This window comes from Orycteropus afer, unplaced genomic scaffold (genome assembly GCF_000298275.1).
Source record: "Orycteropus afer afer isolate SDZICR_OR568_19922 unplaced genomic scaffold, OryAfe1.0 scaffold00037, whole genome shotgun sequence".
Classification (NCBI taxonomy): domain Eukaryota; kingdom Metazoa; phylum Chordata; class Mammalia; order Tubulidentata; family Orycteropodidae; genus Orycteropus; species Orycteropus afer.
Genome location: NW_006921624.1, coordinates 3007716 through 3033395, shown reverse-complemented (window position 1 = coordinate 3033395; position 25680 = coordinate 3007716). Strand labels below are relative to the sequence as shown.

The 25680-nt window shown below is 43.5% G+C and overlaps 1 protein-coding gene across 1 annotated transcript in view; it reads right to left on the bottom strand.

Moving 5' to 3' along the window:
• TTLL11 (tubulin tyrosine ligase like 11) overlaps window positions 1–25680 on the bottom strand; it is a 336895-nt gene that overhangs the window by 195279 nt on the left and 115936 nt on the right. Inside the window, exon 4 of the mRNA XM_007936749.2 lies at window positions 11979–12554. Coding sequence (XP_007934940.2) covers window positions 11979–12554 — 576 coding nt within the window. The remainder of the gene's footprint in view (window positions 1–11978; window positions 12555–25680) is intronic.

Below are 25680 nucleotides of genomic sequence, written 5' to 3'. Positions count from 1 at the left end.
TCTTGTTTTGTTTTGTTTTTTCTGGTTCTATGTCCCAGGAACTATATTAAAAAATAATAATAATAACTTAGTGCTGTCAAGTCGTCTCCAACTCATAGCAACCCTTCCTTGGGTTTCTGAGGCAGTATCTCTATGGAAGTAGATTGACCAATCTTCCTTGCAAGGAGTGGCTGGTGAGTTTGAACCGCCATCCTTCTAGTTAGTAGTCATATGCCTTAGACACTACACCATCAGAGCTACTGGAAATATAGTAGTGGAATAGACAAAGTCCCTGCCCTCCTGGAGTTTACAACCTAGTAAGGGAGGCAGGATCAAATAAAGAAAGTACAATGTAAAATATTTTGCACAGTACCTGATGCATACGTGTTTAATGAAGGTCAGCTTCATTATATTTTTTCACAAGTCCAAAGAGAGTTCAAGGAAATAGGAAGGATTCTCCTCTCAAAAGTTCAAGGAAACGGGTAGCACAGTGGATCTCAATAAACAGAACCACGGAGCTGTCAGAGGAACTTAGAGGCGATCTCGTCAAAACACTTGAATGTCAGTGCTGGCATAAAATTGGGAATTTACTTGGTCCATTGTTTTTCTGAGGAAGCAAGTAGGGGACCAACCAGATCGATTCAACTTTTATCTATTTTATATGCTGGGATTCCAAGGGAAAAAAGCTTCACTTTTTTAATCATGAATCTAGTTTAGCATCTACATTCTGCAGATCAGGGACCTGCAGTTTAGAGAAGAGAAGCCTTCTCTCCAAGTCCTTCCGGCAGAAATGATCAAATGGAGAGGGGCATTTCAACCAAGGGATGCTCTGCCTCCACAGGTTATTTCACTTCAAGGGTGCCCTAGAGAAGATACGTCTTTCATTTCTGACTTCTAGAAGTTTCCAATCAAGTTGAGGAAAAGGGACCTTGAGCCATTAATTGGAAACTCAGGCAAAGACAACAAGCTACCTTCCAACCAGAGGGCATTCTCTCCTGAGCCCCAGACCTACATGTCGCGCTGCATCCAGCGTGTCTCCACTTTGGAGGTCCCAGGCTCCTCAAATTCAACAGATCCAAACTCACTGTCTGTCATGGGCAGCCTCTGAAGTGGCCTCAACGATCCCCATTTCATGTATTCATGCCCTTGTCATCTCTTCCCCTCGACGGTGGCCTGGATCTCATGACTCCCTTGTAACAGATAGAATACGGCAGGAATGATGAGAGGTTACTTCAAATATTAAGTCATAAAATGACAGTGGCTTCTTCTGTCTTGGGTACACTGTCCACTGCTCTTGCCCACTCTGAGAGAAGCCAGCTGCCATGTTGTGGGCTGCCCTGTGGAGAGACTATGCACAAGGAATTGATGTCTCCAGTCAAAAGCCAGTGAGGACTAGAGGGCTGCCAACAGTCTGTGAGTGAGTGTGGAAGAGGATATTTCCCCATTCAAACCCTGAGATAACTGCAGCCCTGTCCAAGACATTGCTTGCAGTCCTGTGAATGACCCAGAGCCAGAGACACTCAGTTAAGCCTGGATTCCTGACTCACTGAAACTATGAGATGATAAATTTTTGTTTTAAGTTGCTGAGTTTGGGGATAATTTGTTACATGGAGAATACACCATCTTTCTCTAAAATGTTTTCCTCCTGTATTTCTTATCCACCCAATCAAAAAGTTCTCCTTCATCCATCACATCTAGCTGGTCATCAAATCAAGTGTGCTTTACAATATCTGGCCTATCCTCATCGCTTATAGTTCAGGCCAAGTCTGCACCATTGCTCACCTGGACTTCTTTAACAGCCTCTTCATTTCCCTGCACTCAAAATCACCCCTCTAATTCATCTGGCACAAACTGAATACTAAAACTTTTCTGACTAACATCCCTGTCGCCAGAATGAAGCCCAAGTTTCACAGCATGTCTTACAAATTCCTCTATGACCTGGCATCTGTCTCACATTCCAGCTTTATTTCCTCCCACTCACCACTGTACATTTGGCGCTTTTCAATTGTGCTGAACTATTAGTAATTCCAGGATGCTTTACTGCTCTTTGCCTTTCAATCTTCTGCCTAGAAACATTCTGTATTTATCAAATATTTATTGAGACTTACTAAATATCAGATTCTATTCTAGGTACTAGAGATAAAGCAATGACCAAGACAAAGCCCCCACCTTCTTGGAGCTCACATTCTAATGGAGAGAGACCAGAAGCAACTCAGTAAAACAAGGTACAAGATAGAGAAGGTAGAGAGGAAAGGTTAGTACTTCAGATAGGATGGCCAAGAAAGGCCTCTGTGGTGGTTAAGTTTGTGTGTCAGCTTGGCTGGGCCTGGTTGAGTGGTTGGGCAGCTGAATGTAGTTATTCCCCATGGTAAGACTGGTTATTAACTCCATGGTAGACTGTATTGGAGCAGCTGAATAGCTCCTTAGGGATGTGGTCTGCTTCCCGTATATAAGCAGCAGCTTTGGGAATGGTCTCTAGCTTACAGCACACTTGAACTCTGCATGTAGCCGCGTCGTTGCTCAGCAACCGCCATGCGTGCTCTGCCGACCTTGGGACTTTCAATGGACTTGAATGAATGGCCTGCCATGTGGTTTGGTTAGATCAGGACTGTGCCTTTTTACTTGTCAACCTTGGGCTTGTCAGCCTCAGCAGCCAGCAGCTGTCTGAGTGAAGAAAAGCCTCTAGCTCCAATGGGCCAGGAGCAGAAGGTAGAGCTGAAGCCCAAGGTTGAGGGGCTTTCACCCAGCCCCTAGAGCCTGGCACTTTGAACTTGAACTTCTAGCCTCCCAAACTATAAGAGAATAAACTCCTGTTTGTTCAAGCATCCCATTTGTGGTATATTCCTGTCAGAGTGGCACTAGGTAACCAGAACAGCCTCTCTAAGGAGGTGATGTTTGTCATTCCATTGTCTTCTCACCTGCACAGTTTCTGATTAGAAGTTTATGGTTATTTATTCCTTTGAACATAATGTGCCTTTTCTTTCTGCTTGTAAGCTTTTCTCATTATAACTGGTGTTCCACAATTTAATTATGATGAGCCTTGGGTAGTTGTGTATTTGTCTTCATCATATTTGGGGTTCTTCTTGAGTTATAGGTTTATACTTTTCCTTAATATGGAAAATTTTGGCCATCCTTTCTTCAGATATTTTTCTGTAATTTCCTTCTCTCTTCTGCTCTGGGACCCCAATTAAATATATGTTAAACCACCTGAAGTTTTACCACTGGTTACTGAGAATCTGTTCATTTTTATTCCTGTTTTCCTCTCTGTGTTTCATTTTGGATAAGTTCTATTGCTATGTCTTCAAGTTCAGTGATCTTTTCTTCTGCAGTATCTAATCTGATATCAATGCCATCCAGTGAAATTTTCATTTCAGAAATTGTGTTTTTCTACTCTTGAGTTCCTTTTGGTTCTTTTGAATACCTTTCATTCTTCTCCTCATTAAGTTCATATTTTCTTTTAAAAATTTGTACAGTCTTAATAGCAATTGTGATGTCCTTTTCTGGTAGTTCTTTCATCTCTAATATTTCTGGGTCTGCATCTATGGACTGGTTTTTCTCCTGGTTATGGGTTACATTTTCCTGTTTGTGTTTTTTGCTTGTTTGTTCATTTTAATTGGGTGCTAAGCATTGTGACTATTAGAGCTGCAAGTCAGTATTATTGAATGCTCTTGGTGATCACCAAAGACTCTCCATTCTGGCTGTTCAGAGCTTGACCATTTCCCATCTTGTGTGAGCTCTGGGAGATGTTCATCTTATTAGTTCCTGGACATTCTGTGCCTAGATTTAGAATTGACACTATACACATGCATTGCTCAGTACTCAGCAAAGACTCATGGGGACCCCATGCAGATTTCTGGAGCTCTTTTCCTTTTCCTTTCTGGAACTCTGTCCCACAACTTCTAGCCACTTCAGTCTCCCCAGACTCCAATCTCCATCTCCTCAACTCATTGAAGTCACTGAGCTCTGTTTAGGTTTGGGCTCGTATTCTGGGAATTGCCTCCAGATAGAAAACTGAGGTAATTTTAGGACTCACCTGCTGCCTTGTTTTTCTCTCACTTTTCTCAGGAATCATAGTGTTGAGCTGCTATTGTCCAAAGTCTGAAAATACTTACTGAATATATTTTGTCTGGTATTCTAGCTGTTTTAAGCAGGATGTTGAGTCCAGTCTTTTTCACTCCATCATGACCAGAAATTAAAGTCTCAGAAAGTTTTATGTGAGCAGAATAAGAATGAAGAGAACAAACCATTTGAAGAGCTGAGGAAGAGTGGAGGAAACAGCAAGAACAAAGACCAGCAAGAAGGAACACACAAAAGGGAGAGTGTTAGGCAATGAGGCCAGACAGAAAGACAAGGGACAGATCATGTAGCTTCTTGTAGACCATGGTAAGTAGCCTCATTTAAGTGCAATGAGAAGTCATTGGGGAGTTTGTGCCAGAGAAGTAACTTGAACTAACTTACGTTTTAAAAGGATCATTTGGCTACAGTGTGAAGAATAGGCTATAAGCAGCAAGGGTGGAAGAGGGACATAAATTAGGGGGCTACTGCAGTAGTCCAAGTACAAGGTCATGGCTGCCTAGACTGGATAACAAAATGGGGTTGGTTAGAAGTGGTTATGTTTAGAATATATTTTAAAATACATTTTCAAGAATTGCTGACATCTTGCGTATAAGAAGGAAGTGAAAAGAAGAAAAAAAGAATGACTCAGATTTTAGGTGTGAATAATAGAATGGTATTCACTTTCTGAAGTAAGAAAGGCAATAGGAGAGTAGGTTTGGAATGGAAATAGAGTTTCACTTAGGACATGGAAAGGTGAAATGCACATCGATATCCAAGTAGAAAATCAAAATGGGAAGTTGGATATACCAGTCTGAAGATCAATGAGAAGTTAAGATTGGAGATACAAATTTAGGAGTCAGTATCTGTCCTGGAAGAACATTTCCAAGTGCTTCTTGGAAATGAGAATGGCCAGACTTCGTCTCACCTACTTTGATCATGTTGTCAGAAGGAACCATTTCCTGGAGAGGGATATGATGCTTGGTAAAGTGGAGGGGCAGCAAAGAAGGGGAAGGCCCTTAATGAGATGGACTGACATAGTGTCTGCAACGATGGGCTCATGTATAGCAAGGATTGTGAGGCTGGCACAGGACTGGGCAGTGTTTTGTTCTGCTGTGCATAGGGTCGCTGTGAGTCAGAACCGACTCGATGGCACCTAACAACAACAACAATGAAGTCACTATAAGGAGCTCTGATGGCGTAGTGGATTAGGCATTTGGATGCTACATGATTTAGAATCAACTCAGTGGCAGTGGATTTATTTTTTGCGTTTAGCATATAGGTGGTACTAAAGCCAATAGACTAGATGGGATCATTTAGGGAGTAAGTGTAGATGTGAGGAGAAATGTCCAAAGACTGGGTCCTGAGGTTTTCTAACAAGTCTCAGGAAGAGGAGGAAGAGAAACAGCAGTCAGTGAGGTAAGAAGAAACCCAGGACAGTAGGGTGTCCTTCACCTTTTTCTAGTCAACAAATTGCTCTTCATGACTCAAACTCCACCTTAAACATTTCCTCCTTTGGGAAGTCCTCCCTGAATGGGTTAGGTAAAGTGAATTATTCCCTTTCCTGTGCTCTCCTGGCATCCTATGTATGCCCTCTCAGCACTTATTACAAAAAATTGTAATTTTCATGATGTATCATCTTTCTCACAAAAATATACACCCCTCACAGGCAGAGACTGTGTCTTATCCATAACCACATGCCCCATAATTAGCCCAAGGCCTGTCTCAGTGGCTGCCCAGGGAATATGTTAGAGTTCAAAGGAAGAACAAAGCTTAAATACAAGAAGTGGTCAAAGAAAGCTTTACAGAAAAGGTGAGATTTGGGCAGCACCTTGGAAGGCACTAAATTAAAAAACACTGAGAATGGGAAAAAGCATGAAAGCATGCCAGGCCAAGACAGAAGAGAAGAAAAAGGAAAAATTGGGAAAGTACAAATTAAATACAAGAGACAGGAATCAGGCCTGTTACACAGGACTTGAGGGCTCAGGTAGGGTACTGGGAAGCTAGGCTGGGGGTAGGCTAGAGAAGAAACCAATACCAGGCTAAGGACTTGATTTTTAAATTACGCTCCTTGGAACATTGGTATTCCAGTTAAGTTTAAAATGTCAATATTTGGTGGTTTTCTACAACTTCAAGCACTTCCTCATGGGCAAGTTGAAGAACTGCTACTGTTACAGATAACAAATGATGCAATAACAAAAATTATGATTCATTGAGTGATTGCTATGTGCTAGGTACTATACCAAGTTTTCTACATTGTTTGCTCTTATTTGATCTCACAACACTCTGTGAGAGGAATACTAATATTATCGTCATTTGCAGAGGAGGAAACTGAGACTGAAAAGGATTAACTTGCCAAGCTCACCAGATAGAGTTGCTAGAAAGAAGAGCTGGGATTACCTCAACCCAGGGAGTCTAAGAACAAAGCCCAAGCCCTTGACTGCTACACTGCTTCTCTGCTTCGTTCTTTTGTGGTGTCTGAAGTGTAAGAAGAAGGCCAAAAAGAAAGAGGAGAAATATCTTCATAATTGGAAAGGGGCCTTGTCCAGACACCTAAGGGAAAGGATCATGGGCTAAGGAGAAAATTAGACATAGGGAACGGGAGGAAAATAAGACCTAGTGATGGAATTGGGAAAGAATATTCTCAAAAGCTGAGCTGGAAACCTTTCCTCGGCATGTGTATTTCTGCCACATGGATCATCTACACCCAGAAGGACCTTACTATTTAAGCCAGGGTCACAGCGCTGCCCTCAAGACGACTAGCATGAGAATATGCTGCTGAGGGCTGACTGGGCAATGACAGGGGGACAAGCCAGAATAACAGGGCAGCCACGTTCCTAGGCAACAGATTACAGGAAACCTGCCCACAGTCTGAACAGTGCCAGCAGCTGCTCCAGGCCATTACAATTTCCCAAGTAGTTATTGTGGCTATGATTGGAAAGGGGTCACAGTCACATGTGCAAGATAAATGTAATTTGGGGAGCTATAGGGTATGTTCTGGAATAATGCAATCTGAGCCAAGCCCAGGCTACAAGTGAAGGGGTTTGCGTGACAAAGAAGTAATGTATTATATATGTGCAGAGCATGGCACTTTGCAAAGTTCTTTCATAATCTTGATCACTTTTGAATTGGTTAGCAAGCCTTGAGATGAGTGAGGAAACTGAGGCCCAGAGAAGTTAATTGACGTGTGCAAGACAGAGCAAGTCAATAGTAGATCCATGCCTTGTCCCTAAGTCTTGTGATTTCAAGTCAGTTTAGGAATTTGAGACTCAAACTAATGAGTGTTTTAACAAGTGATAAGAACAAAGACTGAATAAATGAAGACTGAAGTTGTCAATGATTTTCTATTACCTGGATCCACCATCAATACCACTGGAAGCAGCAGTCAAGCAATCAGATGACTTATTGCACTGGGAAAATCTGCTGGAAAACACCTCTTTAAAGTGCTGAAGAGCAAAGATATCTCCTTGAAGACTAAGGTACACCTAACCCAAGCCATGGTGTCTTCAATCACCTCATATGCATGTGAAAGCTGGACAAGGAATAAGGAAAACTAAGCATAGTGCCTAAGGCACTTGACTGCTAACCAGAAGGCTGGCGGTTCAAACCCACCAGCCACTCCTCGGAAGGAAGATGGGGCAATCTACTTCCGTAGTGATACTGCCTGGGAAACCCAAGGAGGGGTCGCTATGAGTCGGGTCTGACTCGATGGCACATAACAGCAACAACAAAGAAGAGTTGATGCTTTTGAGTTGTGGTGCTGGCAAAGAATACTGAAAATAACATGGAGTGCCAGAAGAACTAACAGGTCTGTCCTGGAAGAAGGAAGAAGTGCTGCCAGAATGGTCCTTGGAAACGAGAATGGCCAGACTTTGTCTCACCTACTTTGGTCATGTGGTCAGAAGGGACTGTTCCCTGGAGAAGGATAGCAAGCTTGGTAAAGCGGAGGGTCAGTGAAAAAAGGGGAAGGCCCTCAATGAGATATTGGCTACGACAGTGGGCTCAGCTATGGCAAGCATTGTGAGGCTGGCGCAGGACCAGGCAGTGTTTTGTTCTGTTGTACATGTGGTCACTATGAGTTGGAGCTGATGCGACGGCACCTAACAACAACAAGGATAAAGAAAGTATGATGGGACTCTCCAAGGAAAAAAGGAAATATTTTCTTTCTCAAACACCGTGTATCTGAAATGTATAGTGAAACAATACATTTTCAATCATCTAACACTTCCTATCCTTGGCAAAGTGTTTTCACTTATGTTACTTCATAGTATGCTTATGAAGGCAGGTAAGGAAGTGAGTATAGGTGCCTTCAGATAAGGATCCTGAGGCTCGGGGTGGTGAAGAGACTTGCTGATGAGAGGCAGAATTCTTATTTGTGCTTACGGTCCTGTGCTCCTCCCCTGACCCCAGGCCTGGAAGCATTTAGTTGTGGTCAAGAGATGGAAAATGGTCACAAGGCTGTGGTTCCATTTGCTAGACATGATCTGTCCAAACCACAGCTCCCTCCCTGTCTACTGCAGCTTTCTCCAGTTCCCCACAGCTTGGGTCCCTGGTTCCACCCCTATGGCTGTCCCATGCAGCCTGTCCCTAGCAAGGCAAGCAGCCAAACAATGGCCTGGCCTTCCACCCGGCCACTCTCACTGAGCCAGGATTCTGTGGCTTGGCTATGCATGCTGGGCTCACAGGATGCTCCTGGAATAGCTTTCACTGTTAAACAGATGCAACCACACAGTCCCCCAGAATGACCTCTGGATGCTTCCACGTTGCAACTGTGTCCTTTGTCCTAACTTTTGGTGGCTCAGATTTCTCTTGTCCTGCCTCTTAAGTGCTGTCCACTTATTCTTTCTAATGCCTTAGAACACTTGATGGCTAAGGTGGACATCCTGCTTGGGAATCGAAGGCCTGGGGTCCAAGTGCCTAAGCACAGATCTCTGGATGACAATGATCCGCTCCTGGTATTGGTCGCTGCCTGAATTCCCTCCAAAGGGCTTCACCAGCCTGCATGGAAATCCTGCTGATTGGTGCCCAGCTCCTGGGGTAGATGTGCCCGCTTTGGGGCAACATCACGGGAGCCAGCCTTCCTTTCTGCTGTCAGATGAACTCCCCATCCACTAGAGAGGCCACCCAACTCCTTCCCTTGCCCTTCTTGTCCCACGTTACCCTCCTATTTCAGGGTAAAATACTCCTAGCCTCTTCTTAAACTGCTATTCTAAACTGGACACCAAGGAAACTTTATGATCTGCAAGTCTAAAAAGGAACAAACTTAATCAGTGCCTATTTTTGTAACATAGATGTTCTCACATCACAGTATAAAGATGGATTTAAGCTATAGGCTGCACATCTCTCCATCTGTTCTCATTACTCTCAGTTCACAGATATCCAGGCAGGGGGCAGAGGGGGCCTGTGGAGATGGTAACTAGCTAGCATTTGGGAGGACCAGTGTGGTAGGAGAAGGTGATAAAGTCATCATTATCTCTATTGTTAAGATTAGATGGAGGACTAGAAAGAACACAAATGATCACAGACAGGAAAAATGTGACAAGTTGTGCATCTTTACAATGAAGTATTACACAGCAGTGCAAATGAAAAAAAAAAAAAAACAGTAACTACCCACATTAACATTGATGGACCTTTGAAAATTACATGTAGTGGAAACAATGTTGCAGAAGACAATATACTTTAAAATACCATTTTTATAGAGCCCCCAAAAGAGCAAAACGAAACAATGTATTATTTAGGAATACATTGATGTGCAATAAAAGTAATTATAAAAGCAAAGAACAGATAAACATAAGATTCAAGACAGTGTTTCCTCTGGGAGTAGGTAGGGAAATGGGATAGGAGAGGATGCCACTAATCATAGATCTTGGATTGGGAGGTGGGCTTGGGGTGATAATTTTGCTGCCTGCTTCATAGCTCACATGGATGTCCCATGTATTCTTTTATACATATCAACTACTACAAAATAACTTTAAAAGATTAGATGGAGAGACCTGTTGCTTATCATCTCCTGATAATGCTTGACTTCTCTGGTGGTTGGAAACTGTGCCTATTGAGTGTCTGGACTACAAGTGTTCCAACCACCACCCTCTCCTTCCTCTTACAATCAAACATCCTGAAAGAATGCTGTACCTTCACTCCCCCTTCCCTCCCTCCCCACACAATGCTCAATCCACTACAGTTGGGCCTCTGACCCTACCATGCTGCTAAAGATAATTCTCACTAAAGTCCCCAGCAAACTCCTTGGTGGAAAAGACACTGGATGGTTTCAGCCCTGGTCTTGCTTGGCATCTCTGCAGCATTTGACAAGGCAGGCCTTGCCTGCAAGCATCTTGGTGTCTAGGACACCTCTTCCCCTCATATACTGTCTATGTCTGTATATCCTTCTCGATATCCTTGGCTGGCTCCCTCTCCTCTGCTTGTCCCTTGCTTACATGGTGGTGCCCACAAGGGTCTTCTCAGACCTCTTCTCACCCTACAATCTCTCATGGCTTCAGAAGTCATCTGAATAGTGACGAGTTCTTAATCTTTCCAGCCCAGACCTCTGTCTCCGGAACTCCAGGCCCAAGTGTTCAATGTCTCCACTTGAATATCACACAGGCACTTCAAACACGCTCAAGTCCAATTCTTGACCTTCCTTCATAGGCTTTGCCCTTCTCCTGTGGCCTCAATCCATCCACCCAAGTGTGAGTTATCTGATTCCATTCCTTCCCTCGCTGCAGCCATCCTTCCACTCCTGCCGAGTCCCATCCATTCACCAAGTTGGTCCGTTCTACCTCCTAAATGACTCTCATATCTGCTCATTCTCTCCATTTCCACCAAGATCTTCCTAATCCCAGCCAGCATCCTCTCTTGCTCGTATGAAAGAAATGGCCACATTAGTAACCTCCCTGCCTTCAGCCTCACCTCAATCCATTCTCTACCCTGCAGAGAGTTTATTCTCTGTTACATGCAAATCTGAATACATCACTCCCCTGCTTTAAATCCTTCAGGGCCCCCTACTCCCCTCAGGGGCTCCAAAACTTGGCCTCTACCTACCTCTCCAACCTGGTCTCTCCTCTCCCTCCACATCCTGCTTCAAACCCCACCCTCCAACCATACGAACCTCTTTCAGTTCCTTGAGCACACCATGTTCCTTCTCACGTCTTCAAATACATCAGCTACTTAACTCTTACATCAGGTTCCAGTTCAGTTGTCACTTCTTCTAGGAAAACTTCCTTGACCACCACCCCTCCCAGAAAATGTGAGACGGTCCCACAAATCTCATAGCCCCTATTCTATCACTTGTCACACTTCATAATAATTGCTTTTTAAATTATTTGTCTCCCACTATAGACTCAATGCATCAGCCAGCCAGGACCTGACTTCCTAAATGCTATCTTCCTAGTACCTAAGACAGTGACTGGCCCCTCCTAGGCAGGTGTAAAATTGATGAAAGAATGAATGACTAATTAAATGGCAGGCTCTGTGATTTATATATGTTATTTAATTCTTATAAGGATTATCCATGGTAGGTATTATTAGTCTCATTTTACAGGTGAGAAAAATAAATTAATTTGCCCCAAATCACACAGCTCAAAAAAACCAAACCAAACTCATTGCCATGGAGTTGATTCTGACTCACAGTGACCCCCATTGGGTTTCCAAGGTGGTAAATCTTTACAGAAGTAGATTGCCCAGTCTTCCTTCTGTGGAGTGACGGGTGGGTTTGAACCACCAACCTTCTGGTGAGCAGTCAAATGCCTTAGGCCCTATGCCACCAGGGATCCTTAATCACACAGGTAGCAAGTAGAAAGTTGAGAGTTGGACTCAGGTTTAATACCCACACTGGCAGCCATGCCTATCCCACTCAGACCAGCCCATCCCTACCCTTCATCCCACATGAGGCCAAAGAGCCCTCCATAGACCCAGTCAAGGTTGGGAACTCAGGCCTGGAGCTGGCTTACCTGGAAGCATGTGGGCCCCGGCCTCCCTGCTGGTATGTCTGACTGGTAGAAAACTTTGAGCTCTGGAGTCAGGGCGATGACAGTCTTAATCACCAAGGAGATGATATCAGACCAGACCTTCTTGATGTCCACACCTTTGGAAGACAACCTACAAAGAATGCTAGAAAAAGTCCTTTTGCTGCCTGTGTTAGCACTGTCCGAATGGACGAAGTTACCACTGTGGATATTCAGGGAATAGTTAGTTAAGTGCATAAAGATGTGGTGCAGATTTTTGGAGTTGGGCTCCTGATATGGCTCGGTACAAAATCTAGAGAGTCCATCTTTGGCTATATAAATCTCTAAGGGTTCTAAGGACTTTAGTAAGACATATAGACGAATATCAAACTTGAGCTTGTCGATTAGGAGAGGTTTGCAGATGTATTCCTGGACCACAGCTGGCCTGCTCTGGAGGGTCCCTGCCAGGCGGATGTCAGTGGGGTCTTTAATGAGGTAGATTCCATCACCCTGACAACCACTATCAGGTTTTACAATAAAAGTGGGCTTCCAGGAAGGGTCACCATCTTTCACCATGCGAACCTGCGGGAAAGAAAAGAATGGTTAACATTATGGTTGGTTTTTTTATTATTTATTTATTTTTTCTAGTGTTCTTTTCTTTTCTGGACCCCCTCCCCCAAACAGAGCAGGACCTTAGCAAGTGTTTGGTGAATGAGTGACAAAATGATCAAGCCCATCTGAGCACTCATTGAGCATCTTCCATGGGGATAATGCTGGACTAGATACTAAGATGTTGTTGTTGTTGTTGTTATTTGCCATCGAGTCGGCCCCGACTCATAGCGACCCCTCCTTGGGTTTCCAAGGCAGTATCACTACGGAAGTAGGATTGCCCAACCTTCCTTCCGAGGAGTGGCTGGTGGGTTTGAACCGCCAGCCTCCTAGATAGCAGTCAAGTGCCTTAGGCACTATGCTACCAGAGCTCCTAAGATAGTGACACGGAATTTCCTGAATCTTATCCTCCAGAAAGGGAGGTGGAGAGTGTAGTGGGTTTGCAGTCACAAGATCTGGGTTCATATCCCATTTTGCCACTTACTGGCTATAGCCTTAAGCAAGTCATTTAACTAATAATAAGAATCAGTGCCATCGATGAGTGCCAGGTACTATCTGAGGCACTTTATAGGAGTTATCTGATTCTCACAGAAAATATGGTGATTCTCTTCTTTTATAATACAGGAAATGGAGTGGGTGCAGCTGTTGCCAATAGTGCAGGTGTTGCAGTCACACTTCCTGGGTTCAAATCCTTGTCCTGCTCCTTACTGGGTGACCTTCGGCAAGTTAACATAAGTTGTCTGAGCCTTCCTCATCTGTGACAGGAATATTAATAGCACCTACCTCATAAGGTTGTTCTAAGGATTTAAGGATAAAGTGAGATAATAAATGTGAAGGGCTCAACACACAGTACCTGACCCATAAAAGGCAGACATAAAGCCATGCTACTGCCAATTGTAAAAGATGGAGTAACTTGCCGGCTAGCTAAGGGGCAGAATTGGGATCGGGATCCAGATCAATTTAAGCCCCTTGCACTTTCCTCTATATTGCCATGTCTCAGTGTCCTCATTTCCCAAATGGGGATATAAAAATTTACTCTCACTGGGTGGCTATAAACATTAAATAAACTAAAATCTGTAAAGGGCCAAGCATTCTACCAAACATACAGTTAGTGCCCAGGAAATGGCAGTTGTATAGTTTACATCTCTGACTGAATTCATCTAGTAGATGTGGTCAATCCTTCCAGTCTGTTGAGAGTTTTTTAAATTAGATTTTGTCATTTGCAATATTTGCTCTCCTCCCAGGTCCCCGGGACATTTACATAATTATCTGGGGCGCTTGACCAGTCCAGACAGGCAGTCTGGAGCTGTGGGTCTGCATAATTTATGTACCCCTCAATTCCCAAGACACTTGTGGGATCCTTGGTGCAGTTACAGGGAAGGAATGAACTGCGATGACAGAAAAGGAGGCTTTCACTGCAGGAGAGGAGCTGGAGGAAATTTAAAGGTGGATGTGAAACAGGGAGCGACTCCCTGTGCAGTGTCCGGAGCAACAGAGCCCGCAAACAGGACCTCCATTCTTAACTTGGCAACTCAGAGAGCAGCTCCCTGGCAGCCCAAGGATGTTGCACTTCCTGGTGCTCCATCTGCCTCAGCCCTGCATCTTCGCTGTGTGAGCCCAACCCGGAACACCTATCCTCTGGCTTTTGCTTATCTCTTTGACCATCCCATATTTCTAAGTGAAGCTTTTGCCAATTTCTTGGGCACTATCAGTTACTCTGGGCTTGTAAAAGATCTTTAACAATGGAGAAACACTTAAAGCCTTAATAATGGTCCACATCAATTGTTTCCCCTTGTCAGCAGGATTCGAGAGTGGAACTTTACAAGAGATCAATGCTAGCCTTCTAGGGCCCTCAACTGAGGCTTTCTTGTAACTATGACCTTGATGTTTATGTAGTTATTTAATATTCATCCAAAGCATGCGTCCACTTGGCACCTTACAGTAAATATATGCATGCTGGACAAATGGCAGTTATAGATCAGGAAATGGAAAATGTCAAGTTTTCACTGTGGGGTAATTCTCCCTTCTGCAAAGGTTCTGTTATGCTGAAGATACTAACGGTTCAATATATAATTGGGAGCAATATTTTCTCCTTTGAATTCAGTGTATACGCCTTAAATAAATTAAACTACGTGGTGAATAGTCTCTGTCATTCATTGCATTACTGAATATTTCTTCTGCTCTTTGCCAGAGAAGTACCATACAAGTCGAGATTATCAATACTAACAGAATCATTGAATTTTTAGAAGTGGAAGGATCCTCAGAGATCAACATAGTCCAACCTTCTCATAATTCAAATGGAGAAGCTGAGGCTTAGTCAGGTGAAATAACTGCCTTTAGCCCCTTTAACACGTGGTGGAGCAGTTGGGATGAGAATTGAGGTCTCCTGACCCTCCCCATCAAGTTCACTGTGCCATGTCCACCTCTAATAAGATAAATGTGAAGGTCTCTGTATCTTAATTACTATAGAAAACATTGTCTTAAAATACTGGGCAGTGTTAGTATCTGAGGTCTGGACTCAGAGTTGGCTCCTGAGCATGGCTCTCTTAGAACCGTAACAACAGAATCTTGACTTTCCCGGGACTGGCCAGTTCCAGATCTTCTGCCTGAGTTCCTGGCTTAGTAAAATACAAGAACAATCTACAGGAAATTCGTAGCTATTCAGAATGGGTTCCCATAGCCACCAGACCCTTCTGCCACTTCTACTTTTAAAAGGGAGAAAGATTTTCCAGAATTCGTATTCATTCTCCTCTGAGTTTCACTCATTTCCCCCAATTACTGAAGTTTCTCTAATGCACAGGTTCTTAAGGAGTCATGTACGAGAATCAAAATATAGTCTGTATGCCTAGGCCTCACACCCAGCAATTCCGATTTAATAGCTGTAGGATGAGACCTGGGCACGTGTATTTTGGAAAAAGCACCAATGTGATGCCGATGTGTACTTTGAGAGTCACTGGCCTAACGTGAATCAAATGAAAATACAATCTGGGACCAATATACTGGATGGAATTTTGTGCATGGGGGCAGCCTGTGTTTGAGGAAGACTTGCATTTAGCTGATGATATCTCCAGGTTTATCCAAGCCTACTGTTGGACATGAAATCCATTATCCTGTAACTGTACACATGGATGCTGAAAGAGATACAAAGAGGATGTAGTGGCCTGATTGCTTGGCACTCGTCAAGCATATTGAAAAATTAATGTGACTTTTACTGCCCCCTGGTGGATATTTAGGAAATAGAAGTAGGAAATTCACCTGCTCAAAATTCCAACTGTACTGCCTCGGAAACCCAAGGAGGGGTCACTATGAGTCAGGTGTGACTCGACGGTACACAACAACAACAACAACATTAAGATGGGAGCTCTGGTAGCATAGTGGCTAAGGCACTTGACTGCTAACCAGAAGGCTAGCGGTTCAAACCCACCGGCCACTCCTCGAAGATGGGGCAATCTACTTTCGTAGTGATACTGCCTCGGGGTCGCTATGAGTTGGTCTGACTCTATGGCACATAACAACAACATTAAGATGTTATAGGAGCTCTGGTGGCTAGTGCCTAAGGCATTTGACTGCTAACCAGAAGGCTGGCGGTTCAAACCCACTAGCCACTCCTCGGAAGGAAAGTTAGGCAATCTACTTCCGTGGTGATACTGCCTCGGAAACCCAAGGAGGAGTTGCTATGAGTCAGGTCTGACTCGGCACATAACAACAACAACATTAAGATGTTAAAATGGTGGCCAAGAAGCACCACTACAGAAGGAGCTCTCTCTGTAGTATTATTACGGTAAGATCATGCTTTGCATGGATTTGTGTCTAAATTTCCGGGTTGGCCAAGGTCATGCTCAGCTTTCAGGCTCTCTGGCGCATAGATACATTTCAAGCGTTCCCTCCTATGCAGATTGGGCTGTCAGTGAATGTTCTCCCTCAGTATGCATCAAACATATGACAAGTATGAAAATGAAAGCTTGGAGAGATTAGTGATAAGTATTCTTAATTTTTGTTGTTATTTTCCAAATTTTCCATTGGAGGGAATAAAAACATGAGGGACAACAGTAGGCAGCAGCAAGTCTCTCTAAATACAAATATTCTCACGGGAAATGGCTTTGGGTGTACTAGAAAGAGGACTGGATTGAAAAACCGAAAATCTGGATTCTAGTCCCAATTTAGTCCGGTAATTTCTGACTGTGTGACCTTGAGAATGTCACCTAACTCCGTGTGCTTTTTTATGGGTCCCCTCCTATAAAATCAAGGGATTACACTAAGGTCCCCAACTTCAGCCAACTAACAATTTCTGGACAATGATTTATCTTGACATCATCACAGTTGAAGGATGGGTTACAAATGTGCCAGTGACATTAGTCACTGGAGAGTTCACACTGTGCTGTTGTGATCAGCACATTGGGATGATGCATAAGAGCGGGAGATTTGGATTGGAGATTTATGATGCACTTGAGGAAGTCAGCTGGGCCTCTTTGGGAAGCAAGCTAAAATATTTTGAGAGAGAATTTTAGCAACTGGAATACCAAGCCACAAAACACTATTAGTAGTGAGGGGTAGGTAAGAGGACCATTTCTGAAGAAATACTTCTGCAATACCAGGGAAGTCAAAGCCAGTTACAGGTATCCTTTGCCTACAGGTGAATTTGCATCCAATCTTAGCAACCCAGAGCCTTGATGTCACAAATCCAGGCTGGAGATCTGCCGCAAAAATGAGCCTCTGGTAGACAAACTAGATATCACAAAGCAGCCTGCTGGACAGGGTGCAGGGACCGACCACCCGCTTCTAGCCTTGGGCTGAGCCTGGCACCTGGGGCAAATTCCTATTCCCAGTGTTCAAGGTAATTTCAGAGTCATTTAAGAAGAAAGCAGTCATGTGACCAAGTGCCAGACAAGAAGGGCAACACCACCAGTGAAAGGGCAAAGTGGGAGGTAGAAAGATGAGGCCCAGGGGAAGAAGATGAGCGGATAACATGCTGCCTCAGTGCAGTCGTAGAGGGTAGGAGAGAATAACCAAAAACAAACCAGACTCACTGCCATCAAGACGATTCCGACTCATAGCGGCCCCCTTTGAGTTTCTGAGGTGGTAAATCTTTATGGAAATAGATTGCCCCACCTTCCTTCCACAGAGCGGCTGGGGGGTTTGAACCACCAACCTTATGGTTAACAGCCAAATACCTTTCAATGGCTGGAGACAATAAAATGGATGGGATGGGGCATGCATGTGTGGTAATCATTAGTGAGATCAGCGAGGCCCAGATAACAGCAACAACAGCAGCATCCGTTTATACCTACTGAGTACATTTTATGGGCCAGGCACTGTTCTAAGTGTTTTACATAGATCTCATTTAATCCACACTACAAGCTATTTTACAGATAAGGAAAGGGAGGCCCAGAGATGTCATATAACTTGCCAAAGATTACACAGCCAATAGGTTGTAAAGGCAGGATTTGAATCCAGGTAGTCAGGTGCCAGAGGCCATATCTACAGCAGGAGATGTACTTGAGGAAGTGGAATAGAAGAAGATCATGCTGGGGTATGAGGTAAGGCCTGAAAGGAAAGGGCCTTGATTATCATTTTAGGGAATTTGGACAATGTCCTGAAGTAATGAAGAGTAGCTGAGGGGTTTTAAGAAGTGGACCACTTCATTATATGTGTGCTAGATCTCTCTGGCTGCAGGATAGAAAACAGACGAGACAGAGAAGTGTTCAGGGCACAGACAAAAAGCCCACATTCATAGGAAAGCTTTGATGCTTTTTGGAGCTATCATCTCACCTAGTCTTCAAGTCTCCATTCTATAGGGAAGGAGGAAATTGAGGCCTAGAGTATAAAGTGAGTAGCCTCTGGTCACACAGCTGGCAGGTGGGACTGAAGCATCAGTCCTGGGCCCAAACTACCCTTTCTTTTGAATACGCTCCCAGTATCACCGGAGAGGTGGGCACAGCATCACACCGGCCACCAGGGAGCAGGTGCTTCTGATGATGAAAACTGAGAAGCGGAGAGGAGCCTCTCATGGGCTTTACCCCAAATGCAGCCTGTTGTCAATGCAATTTAGTGGATCTCAATTTTAATCCACAGCAACTTTATGTGAGCCATAATCTATCCATCATTAACGAGCAATCAAAAAAGCCACTCTAGAACACACCTGGGACTATGAAACCTGCTTAATAGGAAGAACCCAGTGTGAGAATGTCCATTTTCCTCTCAGGTCCCTCATCAACATCGACCCCTTATCCCTGGAGCTAAGGGGAGTGAGTCCATGAGGATGGTGGACTCACCAGCCAGGCAGTCCGCCTTGGCCTGGCCTTCCTGGCCCTTGGCCCACAGATTCAGTCCCAGCCAGCCTTCTACCAACCTTCCTTACCTAATTCCCGCTAACAAATGGCTCTAATCCAGGCTTGCTCAGCTGAAGTATAGCATCCTAAAGGCCTTGAGTGACCCCTGAGTATCCAAGGCCCCCAAGGTACAGCCTTCCCTGTTATCTCCACCAAGTCCATGGATCTGAGTGTCTGTAGGGAGACACTGCAGCAGACTCCAGGGTGTGGGCTCTGGAGTCAGACAGACCTGGGTCCAAATCTCAGCTCTGCCACCTCCGAGCTGTATGACCCTAGCCAAGTGATTTAACCTCTCTGTATTTCAGTACCTTCACCTGCAAAACAAGAGTAATAATGCCTAGCTCTTACAGTTGCTGTGAGGATTACATGATCGCTTACATTGCAGTTATCACAGTGCTATTGATTATTATTACTATTCTGCCCTTGTTTCCTGATAAATCCTCCAGATTCTCCTTTGAGAATAGCACCTCCCTATACTATCCTACCAGTGCTCTCCCCTCAGTGACTGGAACTTGCCTCTCGACCCTCACCTGTTTCCTGGGTCCCCTTGGATGTCAACCAAGGACTGGGTCACCTTCATGTTTCTCCTATTCCTTTGGGCCACCCCATCAGAGTCTAATCTGCAGACTGATTTGTCCCTCTGGTTTCGCAGGTCTCACTCTTCTTTCCCTTCTTCCCCACAGTCTGCTACTGAGATCCCAGAAGGCATTGCAACTGATCTCACCCAGGATATAACACTCGATTGCTGAGTAAGCTCCCCTTCCAGCTAAAATCGTTTTTCCGATAGTGAGGATTTTCTGCTAATGAACTGTCTAAATAATCTTTAGCTCACTTCTAAATGGATACAACTACATTTGAATCAAGAGTGCTTCTGATCACTGGCTCTGGCGCCTCCTCTTCCCCAACATCACAGTCCTTATGGTTCTTGCATTTCTGCCATACTTTACACACTGAATCTCCTTTTAAAAATACAAGAATATAAATGTCATATTTTGCAACACCCTAGCCACGGGCCCTCTATGCCAATGCTTTTTTGTCAGTATTGAGCAGTGCCAGGCATTGGGCTGGGCACATAAACATGTACACATGAGATCTCATCCTACAAGATTAGCATTTTCATTTTTATACTTTGTTACGACAGTTCCCCCCCCCCATATGCCAAGACCCTACTCAAAAGTGGCCAAGTTTGCACTGTTAGCCTCTTGTTGTTGCTAGGTGCCATCAAGTCAATTTTTGACTCCTGGCGACCCCACGTGACAGAGTAGACCTCCCCACAGGGTCTTCTTGGCTATAATCCTTATAGAAGCAGATTGTCCAGCCCCCTCTGTGGAGCCAGTGGGTGGGGTTTGAACTGTGGACCTTTCAGGGGGCAGTCAAGTGCATAACCATTGCACCACCAGGGCTCCTTGTTAGCTCCTTCAAGGTAGGGGAAATATCTCCCTCAGCGACCCATTGCCCTCTCTGCCCCCACCTTGCACAGAGTGAGTCTCAGCAAATGCTTGCTGTTTCACTTCGTTTCATACCCTCACGTTTTATCTGGGGTCATATATCACGTTACTTTGAATGCTAATCCAGGGTAATTTCAACTACTCCTAGGACTTCAGTTAAAGTATGAATGTGAATGGTTACTCCCCACTTTCAGATTCTGGTACACAACTCTCTCGGACCACAAGCCCATATAATTAGACATCTCCATACAAAATCCACCAAACCCACTCCATTGAGTCAATTCCAACTCATAGCAACCCCCACTGGCTTTCCAAGGCAGCAAATCTTTATGGAAGTAGATTGCCCTGTCTTCCTTCTGTGGAGTGGCTGGTGGGTTTGAATCACCAATCTTCCGGTTAGCAGTCAAATGCTTTAGGCACTGTCCAAACAAAAATTCACCATCTTTTTCCTCAAATCTATGTCTCCTGTGTTCTCTGTATCAGCAAATATCACCACCATCTACCTATGTCCCAATCCAGAAATCTGAGGTTCACCCTAGCTTCTACCCTCTCCCTCATCACCTGCCCCCCATCTGGTCACCAAGTTCTGACATTTCTCCTCCCTTCAGCATTTCTCACTCCTGTGACTACAGGAGCTTCTAAGTGGGCTGCCCAGACAACAGAGGCCTGAAGGATTGCAGCTGAAGGCTCTGTGCTGGGCATGCTCCATATTGTTTTCAATTCTTATAACAATCCTACAAGATAGGCAAAAATCGCCATTTTTATAAGTCAAAAACAGCCATATATTGGCAATTTCATATGGTTTGACCTGATATGATTATCACCCCCATTCCACAGGTGAGAAAATTTGGATTTAAAGGATGAATTACTTCCCCAGTGACATATAACTTATACACTAGGGCTTCAGGATCTGAACACAAGTGTGTGTGCAAGGTTCCAAAAGCCATACTTTTTCTGCTGAATCATATCATCTTTTGGTGCCAATATACCCAGGCTAGGGTAATGCTCATTGCTTAATATTTCAAGGGCAATTAACAATAATAAAAATATTAATTACAACTATCACTTATGAGTACCTACTCTGCATTCAGCCGGTAACCAAAAGGTCGGTGGTTTAAACCTGGAGGATGAGACAATCTGCCTCCATGAAGATTTAATGTCTTGGAAACCCTGTGGCGGCAGTTCTCCTCTGTCCTATTGGGTTACTACGGGTTAGAATAGACTCTATGGCTTTGCTTTGGTTTTGGTTTCTCTGTCCCTTACACTCATTATTTACTTTATCTTTCCACCCATCCTATGAGGAATCTACTAATAATGTTACAAATAAGGAATCTGAGGCTCAGAGGAGGGAGGTGACCCACAAGTTACAAGTTAGCAAGGGGCTCATTAAAATGTTGTTGTTGTAGCTATATGCCATCGAGTCAGACCCGACTCATAGCAACCCCTCCTTGGGTTTCCGAGGCAGTATCACTGCAGAAGTAGATTGCCCCATCTTCCTTCTGAGGAGTGGCTGGTGGGTTTGAAGCACCAGCCTTCTGGTTAGCGGTCAAGTGCCTTAGGCACTATGCTACCAGAGCTCCCATCAAAACATCAGGAGGGCAAGAAAAATAAACAGCAAGAGTGGGGCTGGGCAGGAAGTGCTGACCTGACTTCAGTGCCCAGGGCCATGAGTCTGGACTGCCGTCCTGAGCTCTAGTGCAGGGCCCATGGTGGGGTCTACCAGGAAGGTTTGAGCAGCACTGCAGTGCTGCAGCTGTGGGTCAAGCTCTGATCTCCAATAAAGAAGAAGATGGGATGGAAACCAACAAGCCCCAAAGACAGTGTTAAACACACACCAGTGTACTCTGCAAACCTGGTCTGAGCAGCCAAGTGCCTGCCCAGGAACTAGACAGTCATTAGCTTGATCATTTACACCAGGAGAGTGAGAACAGGATTTCCTGCAAGCCCCTGGATTTCAGCTGCTGGTTTACATTTCAAGGAGAAGCACGAAGGTGTTGACATGTAAGGAATTACTTTAACATGCCTTTGATCACCGTGAAGCTCTGTGGTGTTATAAATGAGCATGCTGCTTGGAAGCCAAGCTGGGCTGAGTTTTACAAAGGAACTCCTACTGTGCCACTGAAGGCCAGCTATAGAAGCCACTTTTCCTTCAATAAACAGCCTGCTTTTCCTTCCTTTCATTGCAATGGTAGCAGGTGGCCACTGGACAACGGGACCATTGGCTGAGCTCCTGATGGGCTCACAGGAAATGCTAGCCCAGCATCCCCTTCCTGACCTCTGGTTAGTCACTAAGCCCCCGTGGTCATCTGTGAGGAAAACTGCTTCCTTAATAAATTAAAGAAGGGAAATATAGGCAGCCTCTCTCTGTGGGAACAGACTCCTCTGACTCTTTCCCTAAAAATTCACCTTTCCCTTGGGGACATCTTGCTAATCACTGCCACTACAATGGACTTGGGTCAGGGAGGGGGGTTCTGATCCTCTTTAATGCTCTGATTCCTTCCTTACCTGCCCAGAGCCCAGATGAGGCCAAGCTTTTTTTTTTTTTTTTCTTAAAAAAAAACAAAAAAAAAACTATTAATCCCCTTGAAATTGAGAACGAGACAAGGGTGCTTGCTCTCACCACTTCTACTCAATATTGCATTAGAAGTCCTAGCCAGAGCAATAAGACAAGAAAAAAATAAAAATAAAAGGAATCCAGATTGGAAAACAAGAAGTAAAATTATCTCATTCATGGAGGATATGATCCTACATATATAAAATCCCAAGAAGTCCACAAGAAAACTTCTAGAGGTAATAGAGGAGTTCAGCAAACTTGCAGGGTACAAAGTCAACAAGCAAAAATAAATTGGGTTTCTATACACCAGCAATGAGAAATCTGAAAGGGAAATTAGGAAAACGATTCCATTTACAATAACATCTAAGAGAATAAAATATCTAGCAACAAATCTAATTAGAGACATGAAGGACTTACACAATGAAAACCATAATACACTTCTGAAAGAGATTAAAGACTTAAATAAATGGAAAGATGTTCCATGTTCATGGATTGGAAGACTTACTATTGTTAAGATGTCAATACTACCCAAGCAATCTATAGATTCAATGCAATCACAATCAAAATTCCAACAGCCTTCTTTTCAGAATAGAAAAATCAATCCTGAACTTCAAATGCAAAGGTAAGAGGTCCCGAATAGTTAACACAATGCTGAAAGAAAAGAATAAAATAAGAGGACCTGATTTTAAAACATATTATACAGAGCTCTGGTGGTGTAGTGCCTAAGGCATTTGACTGCTAACTAGAAGGCTGGCAGTTCAAACTCACCAGCCACTCCTCAGAAGGAAGACTGGACAATCTACTTCTGTAGAGATACTGCCTTGGAAACCCAAGGAGGGGTCGCTATGAGTCAAGACCAACTCAATGGTAATGAGATATAGCTACAGTGATTTAAACAGCCTGGTCCTGGTATAACAATAGACGTATAGAAAAATGGAATAGAACTCAGAGTCAAGAAATAAACCCACACATCTATGATGAATTGAATTTTGACAAGGTGCTAAATCCATTCAATGAGGAAAGAATAGTCTCTTCAATAAACGGTGCTGGATAAATTAGAATTCCAATTTGCAGAAAAATGAAACAGGATCCTTGACTCACAATATAAACAAAAAAAATTCAAAATGGATTAAGGACATAAATATGCAAACTAAAATCATAAAATTCTTAAAAGAACTAGCAGGGACAATGCTATCAGGCCAAGCTTTCAACAATGGCTTATCTAATATATAACAAAAGCACAAACAGCAAAAGACAAAATAAATAAATGGGACCTTATAAATCTTAAAAGCTTCCATTCATAAAAAAACTTTTACCAAAAAAGTGAAAAGAAAATCTACCAACTGGGAGAATGAATATCTTTGGAAACCGTATGTCTGACAAGAATCTAATAACCAAAAAAAAAAAAAATATATATATATATATATATATAAAACTTCAACAACTTAACAAAAAGACAAATAATACAATCATAAAATGGGCAAAGGACTTGAATAGATATTTCACCAAAGAGGGCATTCAAATGGCTACCAAACACACAAAAAGATGCTCAGTGTCATTAGCCATCAGAGATGCAAATCAAGACCACAATGAGGTATCATTACACTCTCACTATGATGGCTAAAATAAAAAAGAAAATAACAAATGCTGGGCATGAATGTGGGGAAATTGGAACCCTTATCCATTGCTGGTGGGAATGCAAAATAATATAGCCATTGTGGAAAGCAGTGTAACAGTTCCTCAAAAAACTAAAACTAGAACTACCATGTGATCAAGCAATTCCACTCCTAGGCATGCACACAAAAGACTTGAAAGTAGAGACTCAAAAAGAGACTTGGACACCAATGCTCATTGCAACACTATTCACAATAACCCAAAGGTGGGAACAACCTAAATGTCCATCAACAGAAAATTGATTAAAAAATGTGGTACATACGTACAATGGAATACTACTCAGCCAGTAGAAATAATGAAGTTTTGGTTTGAAGTATTAATGGAGCTTGAAGACATTATGCTGAGTGAAATAACTCAATCACAAAAGGACAAATATTATATGATCTCACTTATACAAAAAGATAAGAGAAGGCAGATGTATATGGACCAAAGTTTATTAATGGTTACCAGGGGTGGGAGCAAGACGGAAAAGAAGGATTAACAGTGATGAAAAAATCACATTGAACCACAGTAGGTTTGCACAGTCAATTATTGTAATTGCTGTCAATAAGGTTGTGTTAGACTGGATTCTCTAGAGAAGCAAAACCAGTAAAGCTTATAGAGAGAGAGAGAGAGAGAAAGAGAAATTTATCTTAGGAAAATGGCTCACACACTTAAAGAAGCTGGCAAGTCCCAAGTTCTTGGATCAAACGTCAAAGCTGGAGGCTTTTTCCAACACAAGCAGCTACAGGAGCTGACGAGCTCAAGGCTGGCAGGCAGTATACTGGCTTGACTCCAACGAATGACAAATCCAAGATCTCCATGCCGAATGGCGGATTATCCGCTCACAGACAGCTGTAGGCAGCACAACAGAATCCCAATCCTCAGAAGAGTGTCTCTTTTCCCAGGATGTCCATAAATATACTGGAAGCAGGCCACATCCCTAAGGAAACTCCCTTTCAATGGATTGGCTGCTCAAAGCATATACATCTGATCCCATCATTGGAACAACCCACATCACAATTGCTTAAACCACACAGAATTGTGGTCCAGCCAAGTTGACACACAGCTGCAACTATCACAAAGGTGTACAGTTATAAAAAGCTGAATTACCA